The 27,152-nt window shown below is 42.8% G+C and overlaps 1 protein-coding gene across 1 annotated transcript in view; it reads right to left on the bottom strand.

Moving 5' to 3' along the window:
* Window positions 1-3,271: 3,271 nt before the first annotated feature.
* The window catches only part of SPTLC2 (serine palmitoyltransferase long chain base subunit 2), a 122,599-nt gene continuing 98,718 nt past the window's right edge, over window positions 3,272-27,152 (bottom strand). Inside the window, exons 10-12 of the mRNA XM_050953274.1 lie at window positions 15,078-15,213; window positions 13,479-13,608; window positions 3,272-5,391 (exon numbers count right to left, since the gene is read on the bottom strand). Of these exons, the coding sequence (XP_050809231.1) occupies window positions 5,272-5,391; window positions 13,479-13,608; window positions 15,078-15,213 (386 nt within the window). The 3' untranslated portion in view covers window positions 3,272-5,271. The remainder of the gene's footprint in view (window positions 5,392-13,478; window positions 13,609-15,077; window positions 15,214-27,152) is intronic.

Consider the following 27,152-nt stretch of genomic DNA (forward strand, 5'->3'; position numbering starts at 1 on the left):
AATATCTGCGGGTTAAGATCCATTGTATTCTTTCGAGTCAGTTTATTAATTCTTTATATTAAAAAAAATCACAGTTTAAGGCCTTTTAATACTACGTACTGTACAGTCCAGTCATCCCTCCCCCCCGCCACCCAACCCTTTTTTGGGACACAGACGGAACAGAAGAGCTCCAAGCTCAGTACAAAGCACTTTAACATGAGATAAACCCCAAAGTACTTCCCCTAGGGCAGACACACTGCCCATGTGTGCAAGCCCAACACACAAAACCTTTGAACAGGAATTCAAGTTGCAAGACTGGGAACCTTTGCAGGAGTACAAGTCACCACAATTACACTTAGTTTAAAAAATGGTTTCAAGTTAAATGGACCACACCTGACTGCTTCTCTCACCTGATGGTGGTCCACTTCAGTTCCAGCTCTAGTCCTGGGACAGTCACATAGGTGATTTACTGGTACCCTGAGGCTGAACTTATGTTCAAATGGTACAGTCTGCAGCTGCCTTACTCTTCAATACACAGGTGCAACTGATAGAGATTGTAGGTTCCAGCATGCAATGTTCTCAAAAGCTGAGCATAACTATAGTGGTTGAGATGGAGCACTGCATTCTGGGACATGTCTCCACAGGCCATATTGTCTGTACAGAGAGAAAAGTGGCCATGGTAGCAGTTTAGAACTCTGCAGGACACTCTCTTATGTGTGATCAGATTTCCCATGTCTGTTCTCCCACCCTCTCCTCCGCTTCACTTGAATGGTCTGTTAACTAACCTCACTAATAGATGGTACGAGTCCTAGACTGGAAATACCTGGAGGCCAAAAAACCTCTATTCTTGCCCCATTTAGGATATAAGCCAAACACTTTTCCAAACCGGGAAGGGAGATAAAGGTGACAGGCAGATGGGAAGGAGCATTTCCATTTATATGGTGCTTCAGGAGGTCTGGAGCAGGCAAGGCTCAAACCCTTCAACCAGTGGGAGATGCACTTCTACTTTCAGGATCGCTGCTCTAAAGCATGTGGAAAAGCCTTCCATACAGCAGAGAGGAGAAAGCGATGGTAATACTAAAACCTTTTCTTTGTTCAATGTCCACTGTTGGATCAGGAAGTCAGATTTCCCTCGCATGAATGGCACTGGGCTGCATTAGTTTCACTGGAACACTTCCCGTGCCTGCTTTCAGCAGGAAGGTGCAATTATGACAGAGGGTGGGGGGCATTTCTGTTTTGTAGGTGCATAAGAGGAAAATGCTGTAATTCCCTCACTGAAAGATTCTACCTATCCCTGATAACTGACTGCAACAGGCTATAAGGGATGGTGCAGAAAGTGCTTTCACCCACACAAGGAACTGGACCAGCTCATGCCTGGGAGCTCTGGATTAGAGTAAAGTGTGCTTTACCAGTAACCACAGGGACCCCGAGTGCAAAAAACCTCTCAGGTTGCTCCTCAGAAGTAAAAAGACACGTGCACATCAGAGATACAGAAATCAGTCTTAAAAAATAGTGTGCATGCAGAGACATTGTGCAAATGCTTGTTCCCTATGGTACAAACCAAATCCTAGATATTTTGATACCAAAAATAAAATAAACAGTCTCTTCTCCCCCACAGGAAGTAAAAGAAATAGAATTGTGACTACAGATCATGAGAACTTCATGTGCTTCCTTAACTCTAGAAAAAGGTCTCCCGGGGGGAAGGCTAGTCCCCAGCAGGATGCAAGGACCACATCTTTCACTAGTTCACAGTGGCCTCCCTTTACTAAAGCTGAGTGTAAGACTGTGGACAACCCTTTAGGTTTAATAAAACAGACATCAGCACTTGCACTGTATGTTTTAAAGTCCTCTCCAGCTCGGGAAGATAAGCTTTCCCCTCTCTTCCTTAACTCCCTTTTCCAGATATGCTGTTGCACAACAAGGGTCAAAATTCAGTTCAAAGAGAAACCCTCTGCACAAGGCCAGTCTTAATTCTGTCTTGGAGCTATGCATCTCTTTATATAACAGGGGGGAAAAAAAACAATAATTTTCAATTGAAGTTGCTCATAAAAGTTGGCAGAGCCTGAGGTCTGCATCCTAAGCAGCCTCTCTCCTCTTCATTTCACTCTAAGAGCGACTTTCATTTACTATTTCTGCAGGGACAAAAAGGTTATGAATTTACTTCTGGTGAAAGCTTTGCAACTGCTGAGTCAGCAGTCCCCCCTACCCCCAGTACAATGCCATCCCATTTGCACACGAAGGCAAGCATAGTCTGATGCAGCAGGAACCTGCTCTTTCATTTCTGGGGATGAAATTTTCAGAGGCTCTTGAAAGATTTCCCTAGTTTTTAAGACATGACTAACTGAACACAGTGTGCCAAAGCTCAAGCTCTAATCATGTTTTTAGAAGCAATTTACCTAGTTATCAGATTTTGGCCAAACATGTCCTCCTGAACATAGGCTCCTGAACCAGAAAAAAAATATCCCACTTCCCATACAGGATGCAGCACAGACCCCAGGGCGATCCAAGACTGAAATTTAATCAAGTGGTTTCCCAATGTTAGCTGGGCAGAGTGTGCCGGAGCCAAGTCTTAGGAATGGATACAGTATTTAATATGTTGGTGTACCATGATGTAATGGTTATTGCCACAGGTCATCCCAAACAACTGTCATAGAACCCAATTGCATATTAACTATTTTGAGACTTTTTTTTAAAAAACAGCAAACCTATTTTAGAAATAATTTAACAGAGTTTAATAAAGTAATGTATTAATATTTTTCATTGCCCTCTGTCTACAAAGCCAGACTGCCTTAGCATCGAGAGACTAAATTCAAAGAAAGAGGGAAAGAAATTAGGACCAACATTTTTAGAATCTAAAGTAAGTTTTCTGGGAGTTAGCATGTTACAATTTTAAAGGTCCATTAGGCTGATCACATGGGGTCAGATACAAGTGCCCTGTACAGCCCTGAGAAGCCTCAAAATTCCAGGTCCCCACTGACCTACAGCCTGTATTTCTGGCTCTGATAGCTTGAAGGACTGATTTCATAGAAGCTGTCACTTGACCAGGCCTGGAGTGTCTTCAGGCCTGGAGCTTTGATCATGAATTCTTGGGATGATCTTATCCAGGTTCCTGCCGCATTTAGCAGAGGGAAAAAAAAACCCCAGCAGCTATTTTTATGATAGGACCTTTTAAAAAGCAGCAGCTATCTGAGCTACTCATAGGTTTGGAATGTTACAAGCAGTCCTAGCTGAGAAGACTTAATGGGCAGAGTGCAGGTGAAGAGGGTCAAAGGGGCAAAATAAACTCAGATCATTCCAGGACTTTGCAGTTTATTCCATGACTGAAGAAATAAAGGAAACTATTCTATGGTTATGACCACATGTGAGGTTTGGACATATTGTATGGATAGATGATCAATTCCATCAAACAAAACATCTCCAGTGGATTGGATACACTGGAGAACTTATCCATGGCTGTTTCAATTCATAATTTCAATTTACATTTTTATAACTTCTGATTTTGTACTACTGCACTTCAAATCAATAAAAATGATTGTTTTTAGACATGAGACAATTTGCTTCTGAGGGTTAGTTATACAGCATGGGGCAAGATGCCCAAGTCTAGGTCTGTGTTTACACTACAGAACTTACAGCAGCACACTGCAGCTGCACCGCTCTAAAGTCTCCTGTGTAGCTGCTCTATGCCGACAGGAGAGAGCTCTACCGTGAGTATAATTAAAACCATCCCCCACATGCGGTGTTTTTTTCCACACCCCTGACCGACATAAGTGCTAGTGTAAACATAGCCTAGATTATAAAATGGAGTTTCTATAAAACAGAAGGTGATACTGCTTTAATCCACCACGTAGTATCTGCAGATGTGCTTGGCTTTAGTGATCAAAGAGTGCCACTTCTGTCAGTGGCACAGAATGAAAGTTACAGAACTACAATGACACTTAAAAAGTTATCTTTTGCTTTGCTACACCAGACAGATGGACTTGATCCACACTCTGCTTCCATTTGAAAACTGAGATTCTCTTTCTAAAGGTCACTGCCACCTGCACAGAGCATCATGACCAAACCAACTTTAAGAGTGACCCCCACACCAAATTGTAGATCTTGGCTTTGCAGTCTCATTCAGTGCTTTGTTTAAGACATTAATCTTTGCAAAAGCAATTTCACAAAATACATTGAGAGTCTCAGACAAACAAATCAGAACACGCTACATTGGAGTTAACTGCATGCTGTGCACAAAGATTTCTTTTGCAGAACTGCCCCAAATGTAGTTGCTCATTATACCCTTCTTACTACGCAATTCTGGTTCTGATAGCAAATGGGAGCTTTCTCCAGTAGAAGAGAAAGGTTTGTGGGTTTTAGTTATAATTCTGAATATAATTTTTTATAACCTATCAGTCATCTGATCATCTTTTTACAGACCTGGACAGTTCTGAAGCTTGAGCAAAGGAAAGTCATTTGTACATGAGGAAGTGAGACACTAAACTCATTTTTGGAAGTGGAGGCCTGACTATGCCATGAGTTAGCACTATGAGGAAAATAACAGTGGCAAGATCTTTCCTATTCAGAAAGGCTCTCCATCACTCCCTTTAACGAGACAATACTTGGCATCAAACCAGGAAACAATGGGGTAGCCAGACTGAGGGAAAAGGATGAAGTCCAGGGAGTTCTCTTGTTTGTGGCTGGTGGAACTAGCCAACATTTTGGAACAGTGTTTCTGTCAGTGACATGTCAGCAACATGTTTATTATTTAAAAAAAGACAACTCAAGTTTTAGACATAAGTAAATGCAAAAGGGAAAAAAGCTTTGGTTGATTATCCATCTTGTTAAAAGATTAAACAAGTCATCAACAGTTTCTCTAGGAGGTCTCCATTGAACAAACTGGCCAGCCCATCACTCCCTGGCAAAGTTAGATGCCTAGCAGTGAATTGGAAGTGCTGCCACAACAATGCCGTGCTGCAGACACGACATTTCAGCTGGCACTCCTGAGACTAGTAGTGTACATGGGGCATCTGTGCCAACTAGGGTCACTGATTTCATGGTGACAAATAAATAATTAAAAAAGCAACAAGAAAAAAAATAAAGTCAAGCATCTCTCTAGGGCCATACCCTCAAGAGACAAGAATCAAAGCTGTTTTACTATTTACAAAATGCCATTTAGAGATGATGTGGCTACTTCAGTATTGTGAAAAAATGTCCTTTTTATGCTAAGCAGTCAGAAGTGTGTGGTTCAAGGACCGCGTGGCCTGTGTGCCACAGAGTCTCCCGTGGGAGTGCCCCAAGGCATGTGGAGGGAGTTCAGTCTTCTGTTTCTTCATACGTAGTCTCATCGAAAGGCCGATCCAAGAGAGGCACCAACCGGTGACGAGAATACTTCAGTTGCAAGAGGTCCCCAACTTCATCTAATTCCTTTAAAACCTGGGAGAGGGAAAGACCACGACACATCAGCAGAGAGAATCAGGACATGAAACACCTCAGAGTACAGCTACCTCTGCATCCCTGACATACACTAAGTCACAGGCTACATTGAAAGCGACCCTATAACTGAGCAAGGTTTTGCCACGTTGCCCCTTATCACAAATTAAAGACAATACAAAGCTTCTCCCTAATCATTTGATTGTGGTTTTAGTGTAAAGCTGACAATTGACTGTGCCTAGAGTATGAAATATTGTATTTATGCACAGAACAGGTGTGAAAGACAGCAGCATGGCAAGCAAGCTTCCTCCATACTTCCCTGGCTCACAGAGTGTGTCTTAATGCAAACCCCGAAAGGGCTACCCCAAAAGGCAATTCTCAGTCTCCACATCCTCATCCTGTACCTCATTACAAGGCACATCCACTCCATTTAGACCCATATACCCCATAGTCACAAATACACAACTGTACTCAGTTTAGCCCTGTAAACTGACATCAGATATGCAAACTAAGTGACACAAAACTTTACACAAACACTGTACATATTTCTTTAGTACTAGCACTGCACTTTCAAAAGTGTAAAGTTCCTTACAGGAACTAAGCTTATCATCAGCCTCTATTGCAAGTTAAGTCATGTTGGGTCTGTCCCACATTTGGATCTTAGGATGAGCTGCTCATTCTCGTTTTACAGAAATTTCTAACATGGGAAGCCCACTGCAATGGTGTCTCTTTTGCAATGGACACTTTACTACAAACCGGTCTAAGATCATTTCACACAGGCCACCAAACAGCTATGATTTTTGGTCACCACTGACTGGAGTGAATTTTTTAGCATCACATACAACCTACCTTAGAGTCATCAAAACAGACCCTCCCCTAAGAAGAGAATCTATTATACTGAAGACTTTCCCTCACGATACTTGTCACTAGTGTCATGTGCACTATAGAACGCCATCAGGTCTTATCTATATTTTAATTTGCACCAGTTTACATAAATGAAGCAAATTAGCAAGGGACAGATTTTTCCCAGGTGACATGGACAGAATCAGGATAAGTGATGAAGACGTGTTGCTGGCCAATCAAGCCAATGGTTCCAAAGACTTTGAATTAAGGGTAAAAATGTCAGTCGGGAGAAGGAGAATCAAAAAATCAGTCTCAAATTTTAGAACTGGACTAAGATTTTTTTTTTTTTTTTTTTTGGTTCAAAGACTTAACAAGGCATTACAACGTACAACTCTGCAGCAAAGAATCTTTACAAGACTAACTGAAACGGACAGCACCTGGAGTCTAAAGACTAAATCAAAGCACATCTACGTTAACTTGCTCAGGCAGCCAAATAGGACAGCCTTTTCATAGCAGACATAACAGCTCAGCTCTGCTGCTATGACAGACTGAAGCTCTCAAGAAAAAATAGATATTTACTTCAGGCTTTACATTCAAGTTTATTTTTATTATTTGAGCAGCATGAGAGGAGCGTGTGGCTCATTAGAGGAATGATTAGCAGCCACATGCCCCAGATCATGCCTCTGCCAGTGAAAGATGACAAAGTGGACCTCACCTGAAATATTCCTTGGAAAGCCACGCTAGTCTAACAGCAAGAGTCAAGGCTGGGCGCTGGCATCTTGCATATAATTGGGCCATTTGGAATGCATGAATGGTTGAACTTGAACGGTTCCCAAACAAACAACTAAGTCCTCAGGTCGTGGCTTCATCATTGGAAGGGTAATTTCCCCTACAGATTTGCAATACTGTCTCAGATCGCACCTATGCCTTCAAGGTAACACAATGCCACCAGCGCTTGCGAGTAATGTGATTTTTGGCCCCAGGAAGAGGTCCTGCCTTCACAATATTTTGGGGAAGAAGTGTGTGCATGCATGCCCACCTAACTCTCACTGACGTTGCTACACTGCCTTTCAGAAGGAATGAGGCACTTATGCAACCCACACTAACCAGGGCTCAGTGTTACCCACGGGTGGTCAGACCACATGAAGAGTGTTATGCCTCTGCTACGGCTTTCGTGCTTCGAGACCTGGTGCTCGAGGGCACAGGCTCCTGCTTTTTATATCAAGAGGTCTATGTCCAATCTCCAGCCAACCCAAGCAGTAGTGTTGTTACATTTCGCTATGCTTTGTAACCCCTAGACCAGTGGTTCTTAACTTGGGGAGCATGCATCCCCTGGGGGTGTGACATGCCCTTTCTGGGGGGGGCGAGATGTGCCAGATTTTTTTAGAAGGTAAATCATCTAAAACACAAATTAAGCACAGGCACGTAAGTACAACTACTTTGTTTCATCAAACCTATGTATTTAACAACATTATACAAAAGCAACAGCAGAAGACGTGTAATTTTTCATGTATTCTTAATTTTACTGTGAAATTAAAAGTAAATATATAATTCTCTCTCTTTCATTCTATAGTTATTCTATATCTAGGTTTAAAGAACTGACCTACTTCAATGATTTTTGATAAGGGGTGCAAGAAAATATTTTGAGAACCAAATGGGTGCAGGCTGCAGTAAAGGTTAAGAACCATTGTCCTAGACTATAGTCTACTTCCAGAGCAGGAAAAGAACCTAGGAATCCTGATGCCCAATGTTCCACTACTGTTTCACATATAGTTGTGTAATCCTGCATGGGCTGATCCACAGAGAGGAGTATGCTTCCCTCCACCAGTTATTGCTACAGCTGATGTGGAAGAGGTCTGTGTAGAGGGTCTGTAGATTCAAGCTCTGTTAGTGCCCCATGAGGAGGTGAAAAATACACAAGTATAAATATTTAAGTGTATGGACACTAGAATAGTTACTGGAATTCCTTTATAGTCAAAAAAATATTTAGAAGTGAATTTGCATGTTGTGCTAATGTTTTATTGATGCATTCTTATTTATATTATCATATTGCACATGAGCCCCAGTCATGGACCCCATTGTGTTAGGTGCTGTACAAACAGAACAAAAAGACAGTCCATGTCCCAAAGACCTTACAACCAAAGTATCAAAAGAACCAGAAGATTGAGACAGGCAAGTTAGCAATGAGCTGCCCCTTTACGAGCACAGTGTGGCAGATTTTGCTTGTGTCCCCTGAACAGACAACACTGCTTGTGTAAGATCCAAAGTGATCAGAACTTGATTTAATAAACATATCTTTCCAGAAAGCAAGCCTCATTCTCCAAGATGTAGTATTAGTGCTATGGGGGACTGGACACCTTAGGGCACTGGAAATAAGCTACCTAGCTTTTCACCTGCAGGTCACTATTGAACCCTGGCCAGCTCAGCAGGGATTGAAGTTGTTCCCATCTAATGGATGTTTGACAGCCCCTATATCGGAGGAGTTTGATGAGTCCCAATTCCAGATCTCATGTCACAAACTCACCATCATTCTTTGCATTAGACTGATCTCTTTGGGAGAGGGACTGCCTTTCTACACATTTTTACACTGCCTTGCACAATGGGGCCCTGATCTCTGTGGGGTCCTCTACCAAGAACTTCTGTAGCAGGAACCAAAGTCACCTTATTGTAGGTTTTCAAGAGTAAGCAATGCAAATTTTCTCATATGTTCTGGGGGATGGGCAAAGAGTTCAAAAGTTAGAAGTAAAAACAAACCTTTTTCTACATGATTTACCTTCCTGGATCAATATTTCAAGTTTTTGTTTCTTTAAACAATGGCCCCTCATGCTTGTTATATCTGGCAGCAAGAGACTATCCGCTCCAAAATTTGGGGGAATGACAAGCTGGAATAAGCTGGACTTCAGTATAATAGTGGGCATGTTTTACCGGAGCTTTAACGAAAGACCCCATATGGAAACAATTTAAGGTCGAATTTCTGTTGAAAGAACTGTTAACTGTTATTCTTGAACTCAGATTTAGGATTTTATTAATTTTAAACAAAAAGAATCATGTGACTAGCAAAGACTACAAAGGAAACAGCACTGGTGAACTCTGACTTCAGGAAAATGCAATATATTTTTCATCACTGAAAAGAAAGCACCAGCCCATGGGGATGCAAGTTAGGAAGGACTTCGCTCTAATCCAGAGCCAAATATTTTCAGGCAAGGAAATTTTATTTACATAAAACAATTACAGATTGTAACAGAGAACTGCTGCCCATTGTGTGGGTTTATTAAATAAGAAAAGGGAAGCATTACAAATATAATCATTTATAAGTAAAGCCTCCCTCCTCCATGCTTCCAACATTAAGTGAAATTTGTTTAGGAAAGTGTCAGGATAATAGAACTTGTTAGCTCCAGGCTCATAAGTGTAGACTTACCCAATTTCCCTCTCCAGCCTCTGCTCTGACAAGCCCTCTGCTAGCCCTCCCCTGTTCTATCACAGCTTCAATATTTCTTTGGTATTTTTGCAGTTAGTGAGGGATCAGATAGGGTGGCCAGTGCTTAACCACTGATGGCTGTTTGCAACCAAACTCCCCTGCTACATCAGAAGACTAAATTTCATTTAAATTGAAGCACGTGGTTATTTTTGAAGAAGTTCTACATAAAGTGTTATTACTGTTATTGGCTATATTGTAGTTAAAAATAAACATGAGGAAATAAGATTTGAAACACTCTTTGGGCAGTTGAAATTGCTACTAGTGAACAGGATGGTAGAAGAAAGTATGCTTACTACAGAGGAGCAGGGTTTTATTTTTAATGGAAGGGGTACAGTACTATTCATTCATTTATAATAGCATCACAAGCATACTTGATAAAACAAGTAGATGGACCTCATCCCAAAGTGCTTACTCTAAATTAAGACAACAGACAGTGTAGAGTTGAGAGAGACAGTAAGGGCTTGTCTACACTTGAAATGCTTCACTGCTTCAGTACAGATGCCATCTATGTCAACAGGAGGAGTTCTCCTGTCGACTTACAAAGGTTTTCAACCTGGGTTCCACAGACTGTCTAAGATTTCTAAAGGGGTCCACACCACCACTGGAAAATTTTTAGAGGTCCACAAATGAAAAAAGGTTGAAAACCACTGGCCTAGGTAATCCAACTTCCTGAGAGGTGATAGACAGGGCAATGGAAGAATTCTTCTGTCAACCTAACGCTGTGTACACCGAGGGTTAGGTTGGCTTAACTACGATGCTCAGGGATGTGGATTTTTGCACACCTTTAAGTGACGTAGCTATGCCAATATAAGTTCCTAGTATAGACCAGCTATAAGGGCTTGTCTACACTTACCGGGGGATCAACCACAGATCGCTCTCCCATTGACACTGTGTAGTGTGGACCCCATGGTAAGTAGATCTAAGTTACATCAAATTGAGTTACGCTATTCATTTAACTCAAATTGCGTAGCTTAGATTGAATTTCCCCTGCAGTGTAGACAAGGCTTAGGATTCTGTGGTTACTTGGGTGACTTGTATGCATGTCATCCTGTTTGCTTAGTTGATTAAATAGTTGTAAGGGGCAGTGAGGCATAGTTCAGTAAATCCTTTATTGAGTAAGTAACTGTGGTGAGGAAAGAAGATAACTGCATCTAAGCTTGCTATAAAATTGCACATGCATTTATGTATTGTGTATACACGTACCTGACTTATACCATTCTGTTTTATTTATTTCCTAGCAAAGACAAAACAACAAGTGGAATTCTCAGCTGCTGACCTAAAGGTGCTGTGGTAGTAGTGTGAGGAGGATGGCTCTTGGTTTTTGACAACGCATTGGAAACTGTCAGCTCACATGCCAACTCCTGTCTATTACACTATATAGAACTGTTACCACCTACTCATGTTTGGGCACTTCTGAGACAATGCAGTTGGCTGCATTCCACTCAATACAATTATGGGGTATATGCTAGTGACCTAAGTAAGCTGTCTAAACCATGTGTGTTTAAATAACCTCCTGTTTTCTGACTCCGCAGGTCTCTAGCCATAGAGATGTGATCTCAAGTGCCTTCCCCACCAGTTCCCCTTCTCTCCCAAAGAAAATAAGAGATAGTGCTTGGGAGGAGCTCCCAAAAGAGTTTCCTGGCAGATTCATGTAACTTCAGCAGCACAGCGCCTCCTAGAGCCATGCTGAGGTACTCAGTTCAGTACCACGGGAAAAGCATCATCACTTTATGAAGCCCCTAGAAAGCTTTAATGGAACCACACCATGAAGCAGGGAGTCTGCAAACATGGGGAGCTTTGACATGGCCTCCGACCGGGTTACATACAGTATGCCTGTCCTTCAAAGACAACAAGCTTGAACAACTATCTTTTGAAATGAATTTAGTCACCAGAATAGGTGCAACGGAGCAGTCCTCCATCACCTGCCAACGTGCAGGTGGACAGTGTTCTGAGGACATCGTTCAATCTTTCACCTCTGAGGCTTTAGCAAGGGTGACAGTTCCAACTCCACTTAGTCGTCAGAGAATTCTGCAGTATTTTAAAATCCTGCAAAAACTCTGAAAATTTTATTTGTCAATAAATAAATGTGAAGTCTCCAGCATGGCAGTGGGGAGCACAAGCATGGAGGTGGGAGATCACCCTGCAGCCCCCCAGGAAACAGACTCAGCAGTGAGGCTGCACCCGACCCTAACACTGCTCAAGGGCCGGGTCTGGCCTACCCCAGAAACACCCCGGGGCCCTGTCCCTCTGTGCCCAGCTCCTGCCAAATATAATACAGTGAAACCTGTCCCTCTGTGCCAGGTACAGCCTAGCAGACTCTAAGTGTGGAGGAGCTTAGTGTGGGGGGATCCAGCTGTGGTGTGAGAGAGTTCTGTGTTGGGCAATCTGGGTGCAGGTTGCTCAGTGTGTGTGTGTGTGTGTGTGTGTGTGTGTGTGTGTGTGTGTGCGCATGTGCGTGCGTGTTCATGCACGTTGGGAGCTCTGGATGCACAGGGCTCACTGCGGGGTGTTCTCAGTGCAGAGGCAATGGGACTCTGCAGAGGGGTCAAGGTGAAAGTGTTTGCGGCTGGGGGGGGCAGTGTGGAGGGATGGGGTTAGGGGGGGTCTGGGTGTGGGACGCTCAGCGGGGGTAGAGTCCAGGTGCTGGAGGAGTGGGGTTTGGTGGTGTGGGGATTTGGGTACAGCTAGTTGGGGCTCAGTGAGGTGGGGGTCCAGGTGTGGGGGACTCATTGGGGTGGTGTAAGGGTTGGCAGGGGGGTCCAGGTGCAGGAGAGGTGGGGCTCCAGATGCAGGGGGTGAGGCTCAGTGGGGTGGACGTTCGGGCAGGAAGGGGGCTTGGTAGGAGGATCTGGATGTGGGAGGTCTGGATGCATGGAGGATGGGGGAGCAGCTCCTAATACAATGACCCCTTCCCCAACAGTTGAAGAATGATGGGGGCAGGAAACTGGGGGAGAACGGGGACGGATGGACAGACTTCCTGCAGCTGGGGGAGGTTTCTAGGGGGTGGGACTGACCCAGCCTCAGCTGCTGCTTGCAGGGGAAGAGCAAGTCCTGTCCTCCCCTAGCCCCATCCCATCTGGGACTAGCAGCTAAGCCTGGCACAGGAGAGGAGCCACCAGCTGAGGTGTACCCAGCCCTGTGCCCCTGTAGTGATTTACCTCTTCATCAGCTGCTCCAGGCACCTGAAATGATGTGCCCGTGCTGTTAGGAAGGGGTGCATGACTGCTTTTGTGGCTTCTCTTTAACTTCCCTGTCAGAATTTTTTTTTTCTGCAGGGAAGCAAAGAAGTCTCCTGAGGGACATGAATTCTGTGTTCGCACAGTGGTGCAGAATTCTCTCCAGGAGTATCTAATGGTAAGTAATGTCCTGAGGTCAACAACATTGCACTGGCTCCTGGGTCCCGATTAGCTAGTCTGCCTTTTCCAGCTCTAACTTCCAAGTCTAAGGTTAGCAAGAACTAGCACTTGCCCTTCAGAAAGGTTTGTGTTCTTAACTATCCATAACACACAAATTACAGCCTTTTCAGAGTGGAAGGGGAGTGATGGAAAGACTGTTAGCTGGCTCATTTAAAAATGTACTGAGAAAATCCCCAGAATATGTACCATAGACAACCATGTATTGTCCAGAGGGGAATCTTTTTCCATCTCTAGTGTCTATGATGCTATGAATACTTGTTTGGCTTGTGTGCTGCAAAACCAACAGCCAAATGCTATCTCTGTTTAAGGGAGGCGCAGACATGGATGAGGGGAAGACAAGATCAGACACTTACAGTATCAAGTATCTCTTTGGTATGAGCTGCAGACACACAGAATCTGGCTCTGGATTCGATGATTGGGGTGGCAGGGAAACCCACAACCACGACTCCTATGTTTCGCTTCAGCATCTCTCGCCCAAATGCACTGCAAGAGAAAGCAATGAGGAATGTTTAGAGTGATACTGAAGAAGCAGAGACAGAGCAGCAGCATAAAGGTCTTAGTACACTAAGCCACACAGGCCTTTGGTGAAGCGTGCCTGCGAGGCTGCAGTTCTGACTTTCCACTGCCTTCTCTTAGAGGTAGAATGCCTGCTCACAAAGGCTTCTTTTGTTCAGTCCAGAGGTGGTCTTCCTAGAAAAGTTTCACTGTATTAAGTTCTAACAAAGCTGAAAGATTATATTTGGCAGGAGCTGGTCTTTTAGTGGGCTGCTTCTAAATGGATTTGTAACCTAAGCTTGAAAATCTCTCTGATGGAAAACAGGGACTTATACTCCAGAGTCTGACTATAAGAGGAATTCCCCCCTGCTGCCTACCCCCAAAGCAGAAGCCTCTGCAGTTTCAAAAAGGATTGTTTTCACCAATGTAATGCAATTAAGGTACATTGTGGAATCTGCTCAAAAGTTCTCATAAGAACCTAGCAATTGCCATTCTTGACTAGGTAGCAGACTAGATGGACCATTGACAGTATGCCAGAGAGTGTTCAGAACTGGATTCTTCAGAGGAAGGAGCAAGAATCTCCATAACGGACAGCCAGGGAATACCGTCCTGTAAGGAAAGTGCTTTTCTAATCCTTGTGAGTTAGTGGCTGTTTTATACCCCAGGAGGCATGAGGGTTTAGAATCCTAATGAATAAAGTTTCCACAATCCATATAAAATATCTAACCCTTCTTTGTACTGTACTAAGCTCTTGGCCTTAGCAACTTGCAATGAGTTTCATGGACTTATCGTGCACTGTGTAAAATGTACTTCCTTTTAAGTGGTTTTAAATTTGCTGCCCTTCAATTTAATGGAATTCCCCTTTGTTCTTGAATTAGGAGAATGGGGATGTTCCTATTTACTCACTCACCTTCTTCGTACCATTTGTTATTCTGTGTACATCTCTGATACCCTCTTATTCATATCCTCTCTAATGTAAACATTACCAGCACAAGGCACTGAAAAAATAAAGAAGTACGACCTAGACAGCTATAAATCAAGGGACCATCAGTTTGAGACCAAAAGAATTTCAGAACCTGGTACCTCCCATGTGGTTCTGTGGCCAACACATCACCCCCAGTAGCGGCTTCCATTTCTACCAGAATTCACCTCATCTCTTAGCTGCATGTACCCCTCAGTCCCATATCTGAATCCCAAGAGCAAAACAAGACCAATTCTTGCCTAAAATTTGGCCTTTCAGCAAAAGGGACAGGAGTAAACTCCAAAAAAACCCTTTAAACATCACTCTCTCAAATGCTTCTTTCCAAGTTTAAACCCAGGAAGCTCTCTTCATCTGAGCATTTGTAAAACATGGCAGTATTCTACATGCAGTAGGCACAGAGACCAGGAAAAAAAGCCAGCTTCCTAACAAGTCTGGGTCAAGAGGATGGATGAGGAATTCTCCCCACTAAACCTACCTAACTTTTGCTGGCATGTACAGCAATAAAGGCACAACCGGGGAATCTTCGTTTCCATAGATAATAAAGCCCATCTTCTTCAGCTGCCTCCTGAAATACCTGGTGTTCTCCGCCAACTGCAGCACACATTCCTTGCCTTGAGAAATAAATAAAGGAAAAACCATGAGCAAAATGACCACCATAGATCACATGTATCATACAACTGTAGTTAATCTTGTATCATCTGTATTATGAACATAGTTGGACCAGTTTTGTATATAAAAATATGAACTAAACTGCAAAGTTATTTGAAATTTGAATTGCAACTGGCAATTGTTTGCAGTATCTCCTTCCTCAGAATTTCCTTTAACACAGCCAAGATTACTCTTCATTTTCTGGCCACACTGCTACAGAATGGACTACAACAGATGACCCTTTCATGATCCTCATGAGTTTAAATGATTCCTTAATTCTTCCATAATAATTAGGTTTGTACTGAGATTGTCTAGAAGATGGGCAATCACACGCTCCTGGAAAAGATTAATGCCAGTAGACCACAGCTCACTGGCAAAGCCACAACAACAAAGCACAGTTAGTGAACTTGTGAAAGACTATTTAGTAAAGAAACTGATCAACTGAGAAGATATTGCTACCTTTGCCAATATGCTGAAATCAAAGTGGCACAAGATAAAAAGACAGCTATAAGGTAAGCACACAAACCAAGATTTAAGCTTGTTTAAGGTTTCTATTTTCTGAACACACCATTACAGCAGAACAAACAGAAGTTCAACCTCTGACGTGAAATGCAGAGTTGCAGATGGATTGAGATTTGAAAATTCAAAGCTATGCTTACAGATGAATACTTTCAAGCTTCTGTCAGATGTATCAATAGCATGAGCAAGTTCAGCTCTTGAAACCGGACAAGGCTTTTGAAGACAGTTTCATATATTTTTTTCCTCCATTCTTGCTGCACATTGTGAGCATGCTGTTACATTACTCCAGCTCCTGTACTCTCCAGTTCCATCTGCACATATCCTGGTCTCTCAGATACATATGCATGCCTACATATTGAAATGATCAGACCTTTTACTCCAAAGCTCTTCCCACATATCACAAGTATCCTACACAAAAAAAATACATGAAATTTCTCTGCTACACAATCCCTTTAAAAGGATCAATGTCTTCAGAATGCAATGGTCTAAATAATACCCCAATTTCATATTGATATCATAAAGTCACCTAAGACTGCGTACTATCTTTCTGGTTCCTAAAATGTTCTCCACCAACAATCCCAAATGAGGGTATCAATTTAAAATTGGAATTATATTCCTAGAGCCCCTTCCAAAAAAATCTTCTCCCCAATAGGTAGGGCTATACCAAATTCATGGTCCATTTTGGTCAATTGCATGGTCACAGGATTTAAAAAATCATAAATTTCATGATGTCAGCTATTTAAAATCTGAAATTTCACAGTGTTGTAATTATAGGGGTCCTGACCCAAAAAGGAGTTGAGGGGGGTCACAAAGTTATTGTGGGGTGGGGGGGGGTTGCGGTACTGCTACCCTTACTTCTGCACTGCTTACAGAGTTGGGCGGCTGCTGGTCAAGAGCCCCGCTCTGAAGGTATGCTATTGCCACCCTTACTACTGCACTGCTGCCTGCCAAGCTGAGCCCTCAGTCAGGAGCTGCTACTCTGGCCACCCAGCTCTGAAGGCAGCAGTGCAGAAGTAAAGGGTGGCAGGGTATGGTATTGCCACCCTTACTTCTGCACTGCTTCTGGTGGGGTGCTGCCTTCAGAGCTGGGTGCCTGGCCAACAGCCGCCACTCAGATCTGAAGGCAGCCCCGAAGTAAGGGTGGCAATACCGCAACCCCCCTAAAATAACTTTGTGACCACCCTGCAACTCCCTTTTGGGTTAGGATCCCCAATTTGAGAAACGCTGGTCTCCTCTATGAAATCTGTATAGTATAGGGTGAAAGCACACAAAAGACCAGATTTCACGGTCCGTGATGTGTTTTTCCATGGCCATGAATTTGGTAGGGGCCTACCAACAGTATACTGGTCAGACTTCTTACTTAAGGTTTTCCTGCAAGAGAATATAATAAAAGATCATGATGGCAGAGTTCTTATTGAAAGTGATATCATCAAATGCAGGTAGAGAAATTACTGTGCCAATATGTATGCCTCAGAACCACTTACAATACAGGACACTAGGAAAGAGTACAGAGCTGGAGCCATCAACCCTATGAGAGGCAGTGGTGCCAGCTATTATAGAAATGAAGGCTGGGAAAGCACCATGGCTAGATAATGTACCAGCACAATTGCTGAGCGGTAATTGGTGATCATGGTATTGATCTCATGTGGAAAATTTGCATTAATGTATAGATGACTAGAAACTGGCCAGATGACTAGATGAATGGAATCTTTCTGCCCTTAAATGCTGTTCTAGTCTCTTCAGTACCATCTTCCTGATATCGCACGTGAATTAAGCGCTGCTCTACATAATTCAGGATCACAAAGTGAATGGTAGAAGCAGAACTACCATCACAACAAGTTGATTTCAGAGAGGCACAAGGTCTATGTAATAAAACAACAAATATTGTTTTTAACATTGAAAGATGCAGGGAGCATAACAACCCACTGATAATGTGTTTCATTGACTACTCCAAAGCATTTGATACTGTCTGACATGACAGTCTCTGGAGGTTACTGGCAGACAGGTGGATTCAAAAGCATCTCATTGAAGTCATCACCAGTCGCATCGGTCAACAGACCATGGTACAAACACTGAGCAACAGCAAGTGGTTTTCCACTGGGCAGGCTGTGAGACAAGGGTGTATTTCTGTCCCCGTGAATTCTGTCCTTCAATATGTACAGAAAATTTATTACGAGACAAGCCCTGGAAGGTTTTGATAAAGTGGAAGGAGCTGAGATTTCCATTGGTGGACACTTCTTAAAACTGACCTCTGATATGCTGATACGACACTGTTACTGCAACCACTTATGCAATGCAACAAACATTGGGAGTCTGTAAAAACAGTTATCAAGGAATATGAACTATTCCTGAATTTAGGGAATATGAAATGCACATTCATTGACATAATCAATAAAAGGAGGCAAGTGGACATCACGATTAACACAGTCAAGCTCTAGAGGCAGTAGATGAATTTAGTTATCTGGGCTCACACACATCCAGCCAAGAAGGCTGCTTTAAAGAAATCCGAGCACTAGAGATGACTCCCACAGCCATGGCCTCCCTTATGAATCTGTGACATCTTGAAACGTATGAAGGCTAGATTGGAGAAAAGCTTAATTTTTTCCCATTGTAACTTATGGATGTGAATCCTGGGAAGCTAATGCTGCTAACAAGAAGAAAATCAAAGCATTTGAGATGTGGTGTTTGAAGAAGACTCTTGCATATCTCTTGGATAGAAAAGATGAATGTATTTTATAGAAATATAAAAATATTGGACAGGAGTGGACCCCTGCTCTCAGAAATCAACAAGCACAAAAACCTACACATCTCGGTTATATCAGGCACAGAGATGGAATAACCTGAGGAAGTTATAATGGAAGGAATGGGTCATTGTTATAGGGGACAACAGTGTGATCGATAGCGTGCAGCAGATCACTGGGAGGTTGGCTACTGAGCATACAAAGGTAATAATGGATTGAGAAGGCTTCGGAAAACTCTGCTGTCACCAGTACTCAGATATGACTAAATGGACTTCACTTACTTACAATCCTATATATTTTTTCTTCATTCACCACCACTTGTAGGAGAAAAATTTGTCTATAGGGAATGTAATTTACAATATTTATGTTATTAGTGGTACTCAAAACAGCATTCTGGTAAATTTTAGCACACTGCCTGCCCATGAGAATAGGGCAGAAAGGTTCAATAGAGGGGCACACACTACATTTCTTCTGGTATCAAGGTTGCCAACCCTCTAGGATTGCCCTAGAGTCTCCGGGAATTAAAATTTTTTAATTAAAGATTATGTCATGTGATGAAACCTCCAGGAATATGTCCAACCAAAAATGGCAATCCTAGCACGTACCTGCCCTCTACCTCATTTTGGTAGGTCCAATTTTTCCCCAACCAGCCATGACTGTGTCTTAAAAGTTACACGACAGCTCTTGTCCCTACCAAGCCACTGGAGCCCAGAGCTTATAGTCTCCAGGTATAACTTGGAAACGTGAAGGCAAACTCTTACTCACATATGTATCTGGCGTCAATCACGCCTTATAAGTTACCATATATACAACGAAATCTGTGCTGAGGCATTTGCTGCATAAGGTACAACCAGTGCATGCAGAAAACATGTCTGTATAGGTAGTCTAGACTAAACATCTGGCTATTCAACAGCAACACATAAGGACGCCTCTTTGAAATTAAAGTACTAACTATATATTATACGCTATAATTGTTAAGTTTGCCTACAGAAAGTTTCACTCACTCACCTAACAAGACAGTTGCCCTGGCCTGTTTAGCATGAGAAGGTACCAAAGCAGTGGTAACACTGGGATAGTAAGATTTACTGTGGTCTATCCTGGATAAATTGCAGATCATGGTCTTTCAAAGTTATTCGAGAAGTGATCCCATATCTGTCTCTACCGGGTGGACATTTCATCTGCTGAAACAGCAAGTGTAGCAGCAGTAGTATCCACTGTATACCACGTTGAGGGGTTGACTGGCTGGGCACTGCTTACTTTTCTAGTAACCAGTGTTCTGTAGTAGATGAAAGAGGAGGCATCCAAAGGGAGCATCTCAGGCCAAGAAGAGAAAAAATTTCATTTGATGTGACCTGGAGTGCCATGGGTTTAAGACCCTATGTAGTTCAAAGCCCAAAATAGGCCAAATACTCCATCCACAATCACACACTCAAAAACCAAGCATAAAAATAAAGGATGAAATATCAGTGTGTTTTACATCCCAACTCCTCCTTCGATGAAAGGCGAGCTTCAGAGTTTTTAACTACAATCATCACCACCTGCTAAGGAAAATGTCTTCACCTCTCTTCCACAAAAACATTTTTTTTCAAGAAACACACCCTCCAGAATTTCTGCTGTGTAAGTGTATAGCTCCCTCCACCCTTCCCCACTCATCTCCTGTAGAACAAGGGCAGAACTTCACACTCAGAGCCTTGTTAAGATAAGTTCCTGTCTGCATCCTAAAACTTGCCCATACCGGTATTGCCCTGGCCTCTTCCTTTGTCAGTCAGTGTTAAAGGCATTCTGAACTATATGCATTTCCTCACCTTTTGGGGGCAAAGCCAGACTTTCAGGCACCTGCTCCCCTACTTGGTGTAAACTTTGCTTGTACCAATCAGAAACGAACACACACAGTTTTTGGGCCCCGTCCCCTATGACACTTCTATGATGTCATAGTGGGTATTTTAGGCTGGTCTGCCATGTGCAGGCAGAAGAGGAGAAAGAAAAACGAATCCTGTGTACCTTGTGCACACCCGTAACTGAACCTGATCACCTCGAAGCCTCTCTCAGCTCACGTGTTTTAAGCAGAGTTTCTACGTTTGCCGGTCGTTATGAGTTGGTTTGTATTCGTAAGTATTGGTTATTACTAAATGCTGCATCTGTGTTTATAAATATTGTTTACTGCATCTTTGTTTGTAAATATTGTTTAATAGTAAATACTTTAGCCATTGTATGTTTTAAGTTCCATTAACCCTATTAGCTAATCATACGCTGCTCCCCTACCCCTTGTAACTATCCCCAATAAAACTTTTAATTAACTAATTTTAGTTGTGTGCGTGCCTGCAGTTTGCATCGTGACCCAGACCCTCCTTGCATCCCTTACCTATACAGTCTATTGTCACGTGCAGCCTGGTAAATATCAGCTCTGCATTTTTCTTTCGCCCCTAAAAGTACGTGGCAATCTACAAGCCTATCATGCAATTACATCTCAAGTCCAATCAGATCTCCTAAACACAGGATCTCTAAGCTTTCTCAACCCTGAATGCTAAAAACCTGATTACTTCAGTTAACACTGACTGCACAGTAAGGTCTGACTGAGCAGATCTACTACAACAGTGGAAGGTTAGTGTTCCTGACAGAGGGTGAGAGCTAATCCACATATTTCTAATACCACTGTATGCAATAAAAGTTAAGGCTCTCCAGGGACAGGTTGAAAGAGCAAGTTATGGTGAAGAGGAAGGCTATGCTGGGACCTTCTCAGAGAAAGCTGCAGTGGTTCCTGTCTCTATATAATATTGCACAGCCGTGACACACTTCTAGGCAAAATTTTTAGTATATGTACTAAAAACACTCAAATGTCAACTCTCACTACTATGAATAAGAAACAAGATAGCTTATGCCCACACCACCTCTCTAATCACTGGAGGCCTCGGGCTAAAGCTTAACCTGAAATCTCAGTCCTAATTTATAGTCCGTAGCTGCTTAGCTATTTTCTTCTCTGGACTCTTTCAAAGATCTCATGATGCTAAAAGTTAATGCTTATACTACGCTTTCAAGCCTCAAAGCGTTTTACCGATACCAAGTAGTCTCTTCCTACCACTGCTGTGGAGCAATTCTTTGCCATTTTATAGATGAAGAAAATGGAGGGAGGAAGAGTGACATTAAATGTCTAATCCAAGATTAGTCATCAGACAAACACGGATTAAAACCCTGGAGCTCCTGTCCCCCTAGTCCTTTTACATCCAAAGTTCCATGTATCACATAATCACAGAATATTAGGGTTGGAAGAGACCTCAGGAGCTCATCTAGTCTAAATCCCCTGCTCAAAGCAGGACCAACCCCAACTAAATCATTCCAGCCAGGGCTTTTCTACCTCCCACAGCATAAGATATTTGGTATCTTGGCTCTATCTTAAAATACTGCATCACTTTCAAGGGCAATGGAGGTGCATTACTGGAGTACTATGTACAAGGTTAAGAAAAAACACACCCAACTCTGGCTTTGTCAACATTAAATGCTGGTTAACTGGCATTAGCAACATTGGGAGCACTAGCGGTTGGGCTGCCAGCTGCTACCACCATTTTAATTATGGAGTCCTTTAACCATGCTCTGAGCAGGTGTAAATTAACATAGTGCTGATGACTGGCAGCAGCCAGCACATTTCTTGCCGCTAGTGCTCCCAATTCTGCTAACTTCAGTGGAACCAAACCAGCAAAAACAATGGTACATGCAAGGCCCTAGATCCTAGGCGTACACTGCAATGTAAGCTCAGCATTCAAATTCAGGCTCAAGCCTAACTGTGCTTCTGTCTACACACAAGTCATGCTAACCCAGGACTCGAATCCAGGGTCCCAGGATCCCACGAGTGGGAGGGCTGAGCCTAACTGAAGCTGGGACTCAAGATTCAAGTCCTATTACTTTGCAGAGTAGACACAGCCCCCCTGGACTTATGCTCTCAGCCTACCAAATGTATCCCACAATCCCATGGGTTGACTTTCTTTGTCCGCCAAAGACTCAAGTTTCCCACACTGCACCTGAACACAGGGCTAGAGTGGCCCAGTTTGGGTAGGTGCTAGGGAATCCGAGATATGCGTGGTGGGACTAGGGCCCACATAATGTAGTGTAGATGCTAGATCTGCAGGTTGTGACCTAGGGTTCAGCAATTCCTAACCTGTGGTTACAAAGGAGTGTAGCTGCTCAAGCCCTAGGTTAAAAAACCCAGGGCCTGCTAACTCAAATTCTACTCCCCCTGCAGTGTAGACATACCAAGCGTTACTCTACTATGTATAACAGTCAGACATGCCTTTCTAGTCTGACAATAACTTGTGGAGCTCAGACTTCTGTCTGTATCTGCCCAACTACAGGTCTAGGAAGATGCTGGTATGGCAGCAACTCTCCAGCAGCTGTAATTCTTGGCGAAGGTTAACTTCATTTTTTCAGATAGCTCAAATCAGAGCTGCTGCCCTGCCAACTGTCTGCACACACACAGGAGTTGTGGAACAGTTATGTTAACATCCTTTAATCTGGTGAAGTGGAATGCAGCGACTTTCAGAGGGCAATGTAACTGAATTCTTCAAAGGACTAGAAAAGACAACCAGGTGCCCCTTATCAGGGCATCTGATAGGAAACCACATGGGGATTGTAAACGGATTAAATTAGCTACTGACAGATCTACTTTGGGATTCAAGTCACAACCAGCTTGTCTCTGCGGTGTCCTGAAGTTAACAACCAACTCCTCTTGTGCCTCTGTAACCTTCTACAACTCATTTCACCCAAAGAAATTCCTTCACAATTCAGTGAAACTAGCTCGTGCTATCAACAATCTGAATATTATCATGTAGGGTAAAGTTCACATCTATCTTCAAAGGGCTGGGCTGCCAAGGTATCTCATAAGTAAAGGTCACATGCTATTTAAAGGGCATGTTCCCTTTATATCCAGCCTTCAACTCTTACAGAGCTGGGGTGGTATTTATTGGTTTTGGGGATCCAGGAGAGATAAGAAACAAGAACAAAACTGTAAGAGAACAAAAATAAATGCATGTTTGGAGAGCTAAGATGTGCTAAGTGTGTCTAGATAGCAGTTAGAAGGGAAAACACCCATGTCCTTGATTGTAATAACCTTTCATGAGCCCTGGATGACAAGGTACATCACTTTAAATTGCCATCACTCTGGTTGACAGATGTCACATGACACCTTTAGTGCAGAAGTGGTACTCAAGCATTAAGTAGCAGCTCTCCTGCCCCAGGCTACCACCATAACAGCAGCTTCAGTGGCTGAGCAGTTAAGAGCCTCTCTCAAACCCATTCTTTATGGAACTGTCAGTATAAGGTAGCTTCTATCCACCATACATGAACATGTCAGGCCTGGGAATGCTAGATAAGTATTCTGACATTTATAAGCACTGTGGTGAGCAACATAACTCTACATTGTGCACTGGATCTGATCTTGCTTTAGGCCTGCACAGCTTTGCACTTGTACTAGAGTGCTACTAGATGCCATAGATGAAATGATGGTAGGGATCAGGGCAAGACATTTTTTGCTCCAATGCACCTCTTCCAGTACTTAGTGCTTATATTTCACTTTTAATGCTAGTTACGAACTTCTATTTAAGCCTCAAAAGACGACTTGTACCAGCGGGGAGGGAGAATGGGCTTTTACTCTTCTGATATTTTAAGACCTATGAAGACACAGATGATGTCTGGATAAGAAAGATCATGTAAACAAACAGGAAGCAGCAATCTTGAAACAGTGAGCTCAACACCCCTCTGAAATCCTGAACACCTCAAAGCCTTCCCATGAGAATCCATTTAGTATCTTGAATACAACTTCCGAAGCAGCATTATACATCTCCAGCACTGCTGGCACAGGAAATCAGCATTATTTGGTAGCCAGCTTCTCCTGGGCTGAGAAATAAGGATATGTCACAGAATAACTTTCAAGTACCCACCTACCCCTCAGAAGCTCTCACTCCTAAAGTGACAGGACAAATAAAGGATGCACAGAGATGGGCAGCACTAAATAGGCTGAGAGTGATCATGATGGGGTTGATCAATGAAACGAGTATACAAAAGAGCTTCCATCTATTTAGCTGTCATTGCGCTTCAAAACACCAAAGCTCTTGCTTAAACTAATAGTCTAAACTTTGTGTGTAGCATTGCCAGGAGCCTAAGGCTATGGCTACACTACAAAGATCAGTTGACCCATGTTAAGTCAACTTAACAGCCACTGGATTAATTACTGTGGTGGTAGATGTCCCCACTACGCTCCTTCTGTTGCTGGTGCGCATCCTCACGAGAAGCACTTCCACCAACTGAAGAGGGGCAGTGTGGGGTACGGAGAGCCAAGGCTCTCAGCTCCACCCATTTCCCCCCCGGGAGTCCAGCTACCTCCACCCCCCGGCTTCTTGCTTCCGCACTCCCAGCTGGGTGCAGCTTTCTGGGGTTCCTCACCTCCAAAGTCCAGTTGGCTGCCATGATCTGGGTGGGGAGCAAGGACTCCTGAGAGCAGCAGGACTCCCGCTGGGGAGCCTGGGCAGCAGCCCAAGCTCGAAGCCTAGGTGGCAGCTCTGCTTGGAAGCAGAGACTGGGCAGCAGTCCAAGAGCTGGCTTTCTTGTCAATTTCACAGCTCCACCAATGTAACGAACACAGTGTCTACACACACTGTGTTGCCCTAATTACACCAATACAAGCCCCATGCCTCTCGCTGAGGTGGTTTTATGTCCTCATAGCAGGGGAGTTACATCAGCGGGAGGAGCATTGTAGATTGTACATCTCCATTTTTGCTGACAAAACTGTATAGTGTAGACAAGGCCTAAGACAGCCTTCCCCTCTATTTGCCACAAGGTGGTTTTTAAGTAAATCCTGCCTGTCCAAGATGGGCATATTGTTAGAGCAGGATGTTGATCCTAAGGCTAGAACAGACACCACTCCAGGTACTTTTGCAACTGACAAGGGAAAAAGCAGACACTTTTTAATGAAGTCAGGAATTTGAGTTTTACTTCTTCCCATTCTATTATAAAAAGTCATCCGTATAAATCCAAAGAACCAGATTTTATTGCAGAAGGCGCTCTCTGCTACAAGGGGTCTCATTTGGAATATCCCAACCAGCTGCTATAATGTCTGATGAACTAATTCTGAGGGGTGTTACCAAACCCATGACCTTTAGTTCAATCCAGACATATTTGTTTTTGCCTCTTGCAGTTTCAGCACTGTTATTTGGTAATAATCACAAATTCTGCCCTTCTAAACAATGTGACACTTCATCATCCAGGCTTCTGGAGGAATCAGAGGCATGTTGTGTTGTATACAAACAGATCATTGACAAATGCTGCACTCGAGGAGGGGGGTAAACCAACTGTAGCTGGGCAAAGGAACACAGCAGAGATTTATTTTCAGGCTACAGTAGCGACCATTTCTGCCTGGATCTAAATGAAAGACTTTATGTGCAACACAAATACCCCTAAGATCTTTTATATTTTTGGTTAATTCTTCAAGAGATTTCAAAGTGACATTTCAGGATAGAACTTGATTAATATCCCTTGCACAGTACAGACAGAACTGTGTGCTGGGGTTGCAGTAGAGGTCATGTGAATAAACAAATATTAGTCAAAGGGAAAACATTTTTCTATGAGGTATTTGTTAAACAAATTCCTATTTTAGCTAGGAATGATGAAGTTGCTCCTTATCTTGATTATCCATTGAAATGCTCCTGCCCTGGGCCCCTCCCTCATCTCTCCTCTCCTCTCCACGCTCCCATTTGGATTACTAATCCTGAAATTCTTAGTTCTTTTTAATAAAAAAAGTTGTGCCATCATAACTTATGCCATTTGTGATTTGAGAGATCCTAATGTCACCAAAAGAGTTTGGAAGACTCTTAATGGACCACAACAGCTCAAGCTATCTTTTCCAGAAGATGGAGATAAAAATACTGCTTTTCTGTTAGTTTGGGCCAGCATGGTTCTGTTGTCTGACTTCAATCTCCACAGTGCTGCTGCTAATGAATAAAATAGGGGAAAAAACAGCGTGTTATGATCTGTACTTGATTTTCTAGTTACTTCAAGAGTATCTTCGGACATTTAAAAGCATTCTTTCTATTTCAGAAACTAAACTGGCAACGAAATCTTGGCTGTATAAAATCATTCCCCACAACCTTTCTCCAAGTCTGACTGATGCTGTAATATAGCCAAGCATGTAAGCTTTTCCACATAAAATACTGTTTTTTGGTTTGTTTTTTCTGCAAGGGTTTAAACCACCATTTTGTTTATTATTTCTAACATTTTGTCTTTTTGGTTGGCTGTGCCTATAAGAGATAAAGTGTGCAGTTTGCTCTGGAAAGAAACATTTTAAGATCTAAAAAGGGACCCCAGTATTCCTCTGCCTTTGCTAACAGTAAAGTCTCCACTGAACTTTTAGAGATTTGATGATCTCCTTAAGGTTTCTTACAAAACTATCTGCAATGTTAGTAGAATAATTAGTCACTTTATGGACAAGCTCTGCAAGTTTATAGCACTTAACCATTTCATCTTTCCAGAAGATCTCACTAGCCAATTCCTTCACCTTTTAATTAGATAGAAGGGTGACAGGCCAGTTTTCATTGCCAATGTAAAGTTTCTTCACATAGGATATAGCAAATTATCTCTTCCATGCTTCTCCTCCACAGAAT

Source organism: Gopherus flavomarginatus, chromosome 5, assembly GCF_025201925.1.
Source record: "Gopherus flavomarginatus isolate rGopFla2 chromosome 5, rGopFla2.mat.asm, whole genome shotgun sequence".
NCBI classification, from domain to species: Eukaryota; Metazoa; Chordata; order Testudines; family Testudinidae; genus Gopherus; species Gopherus flavomarginatus.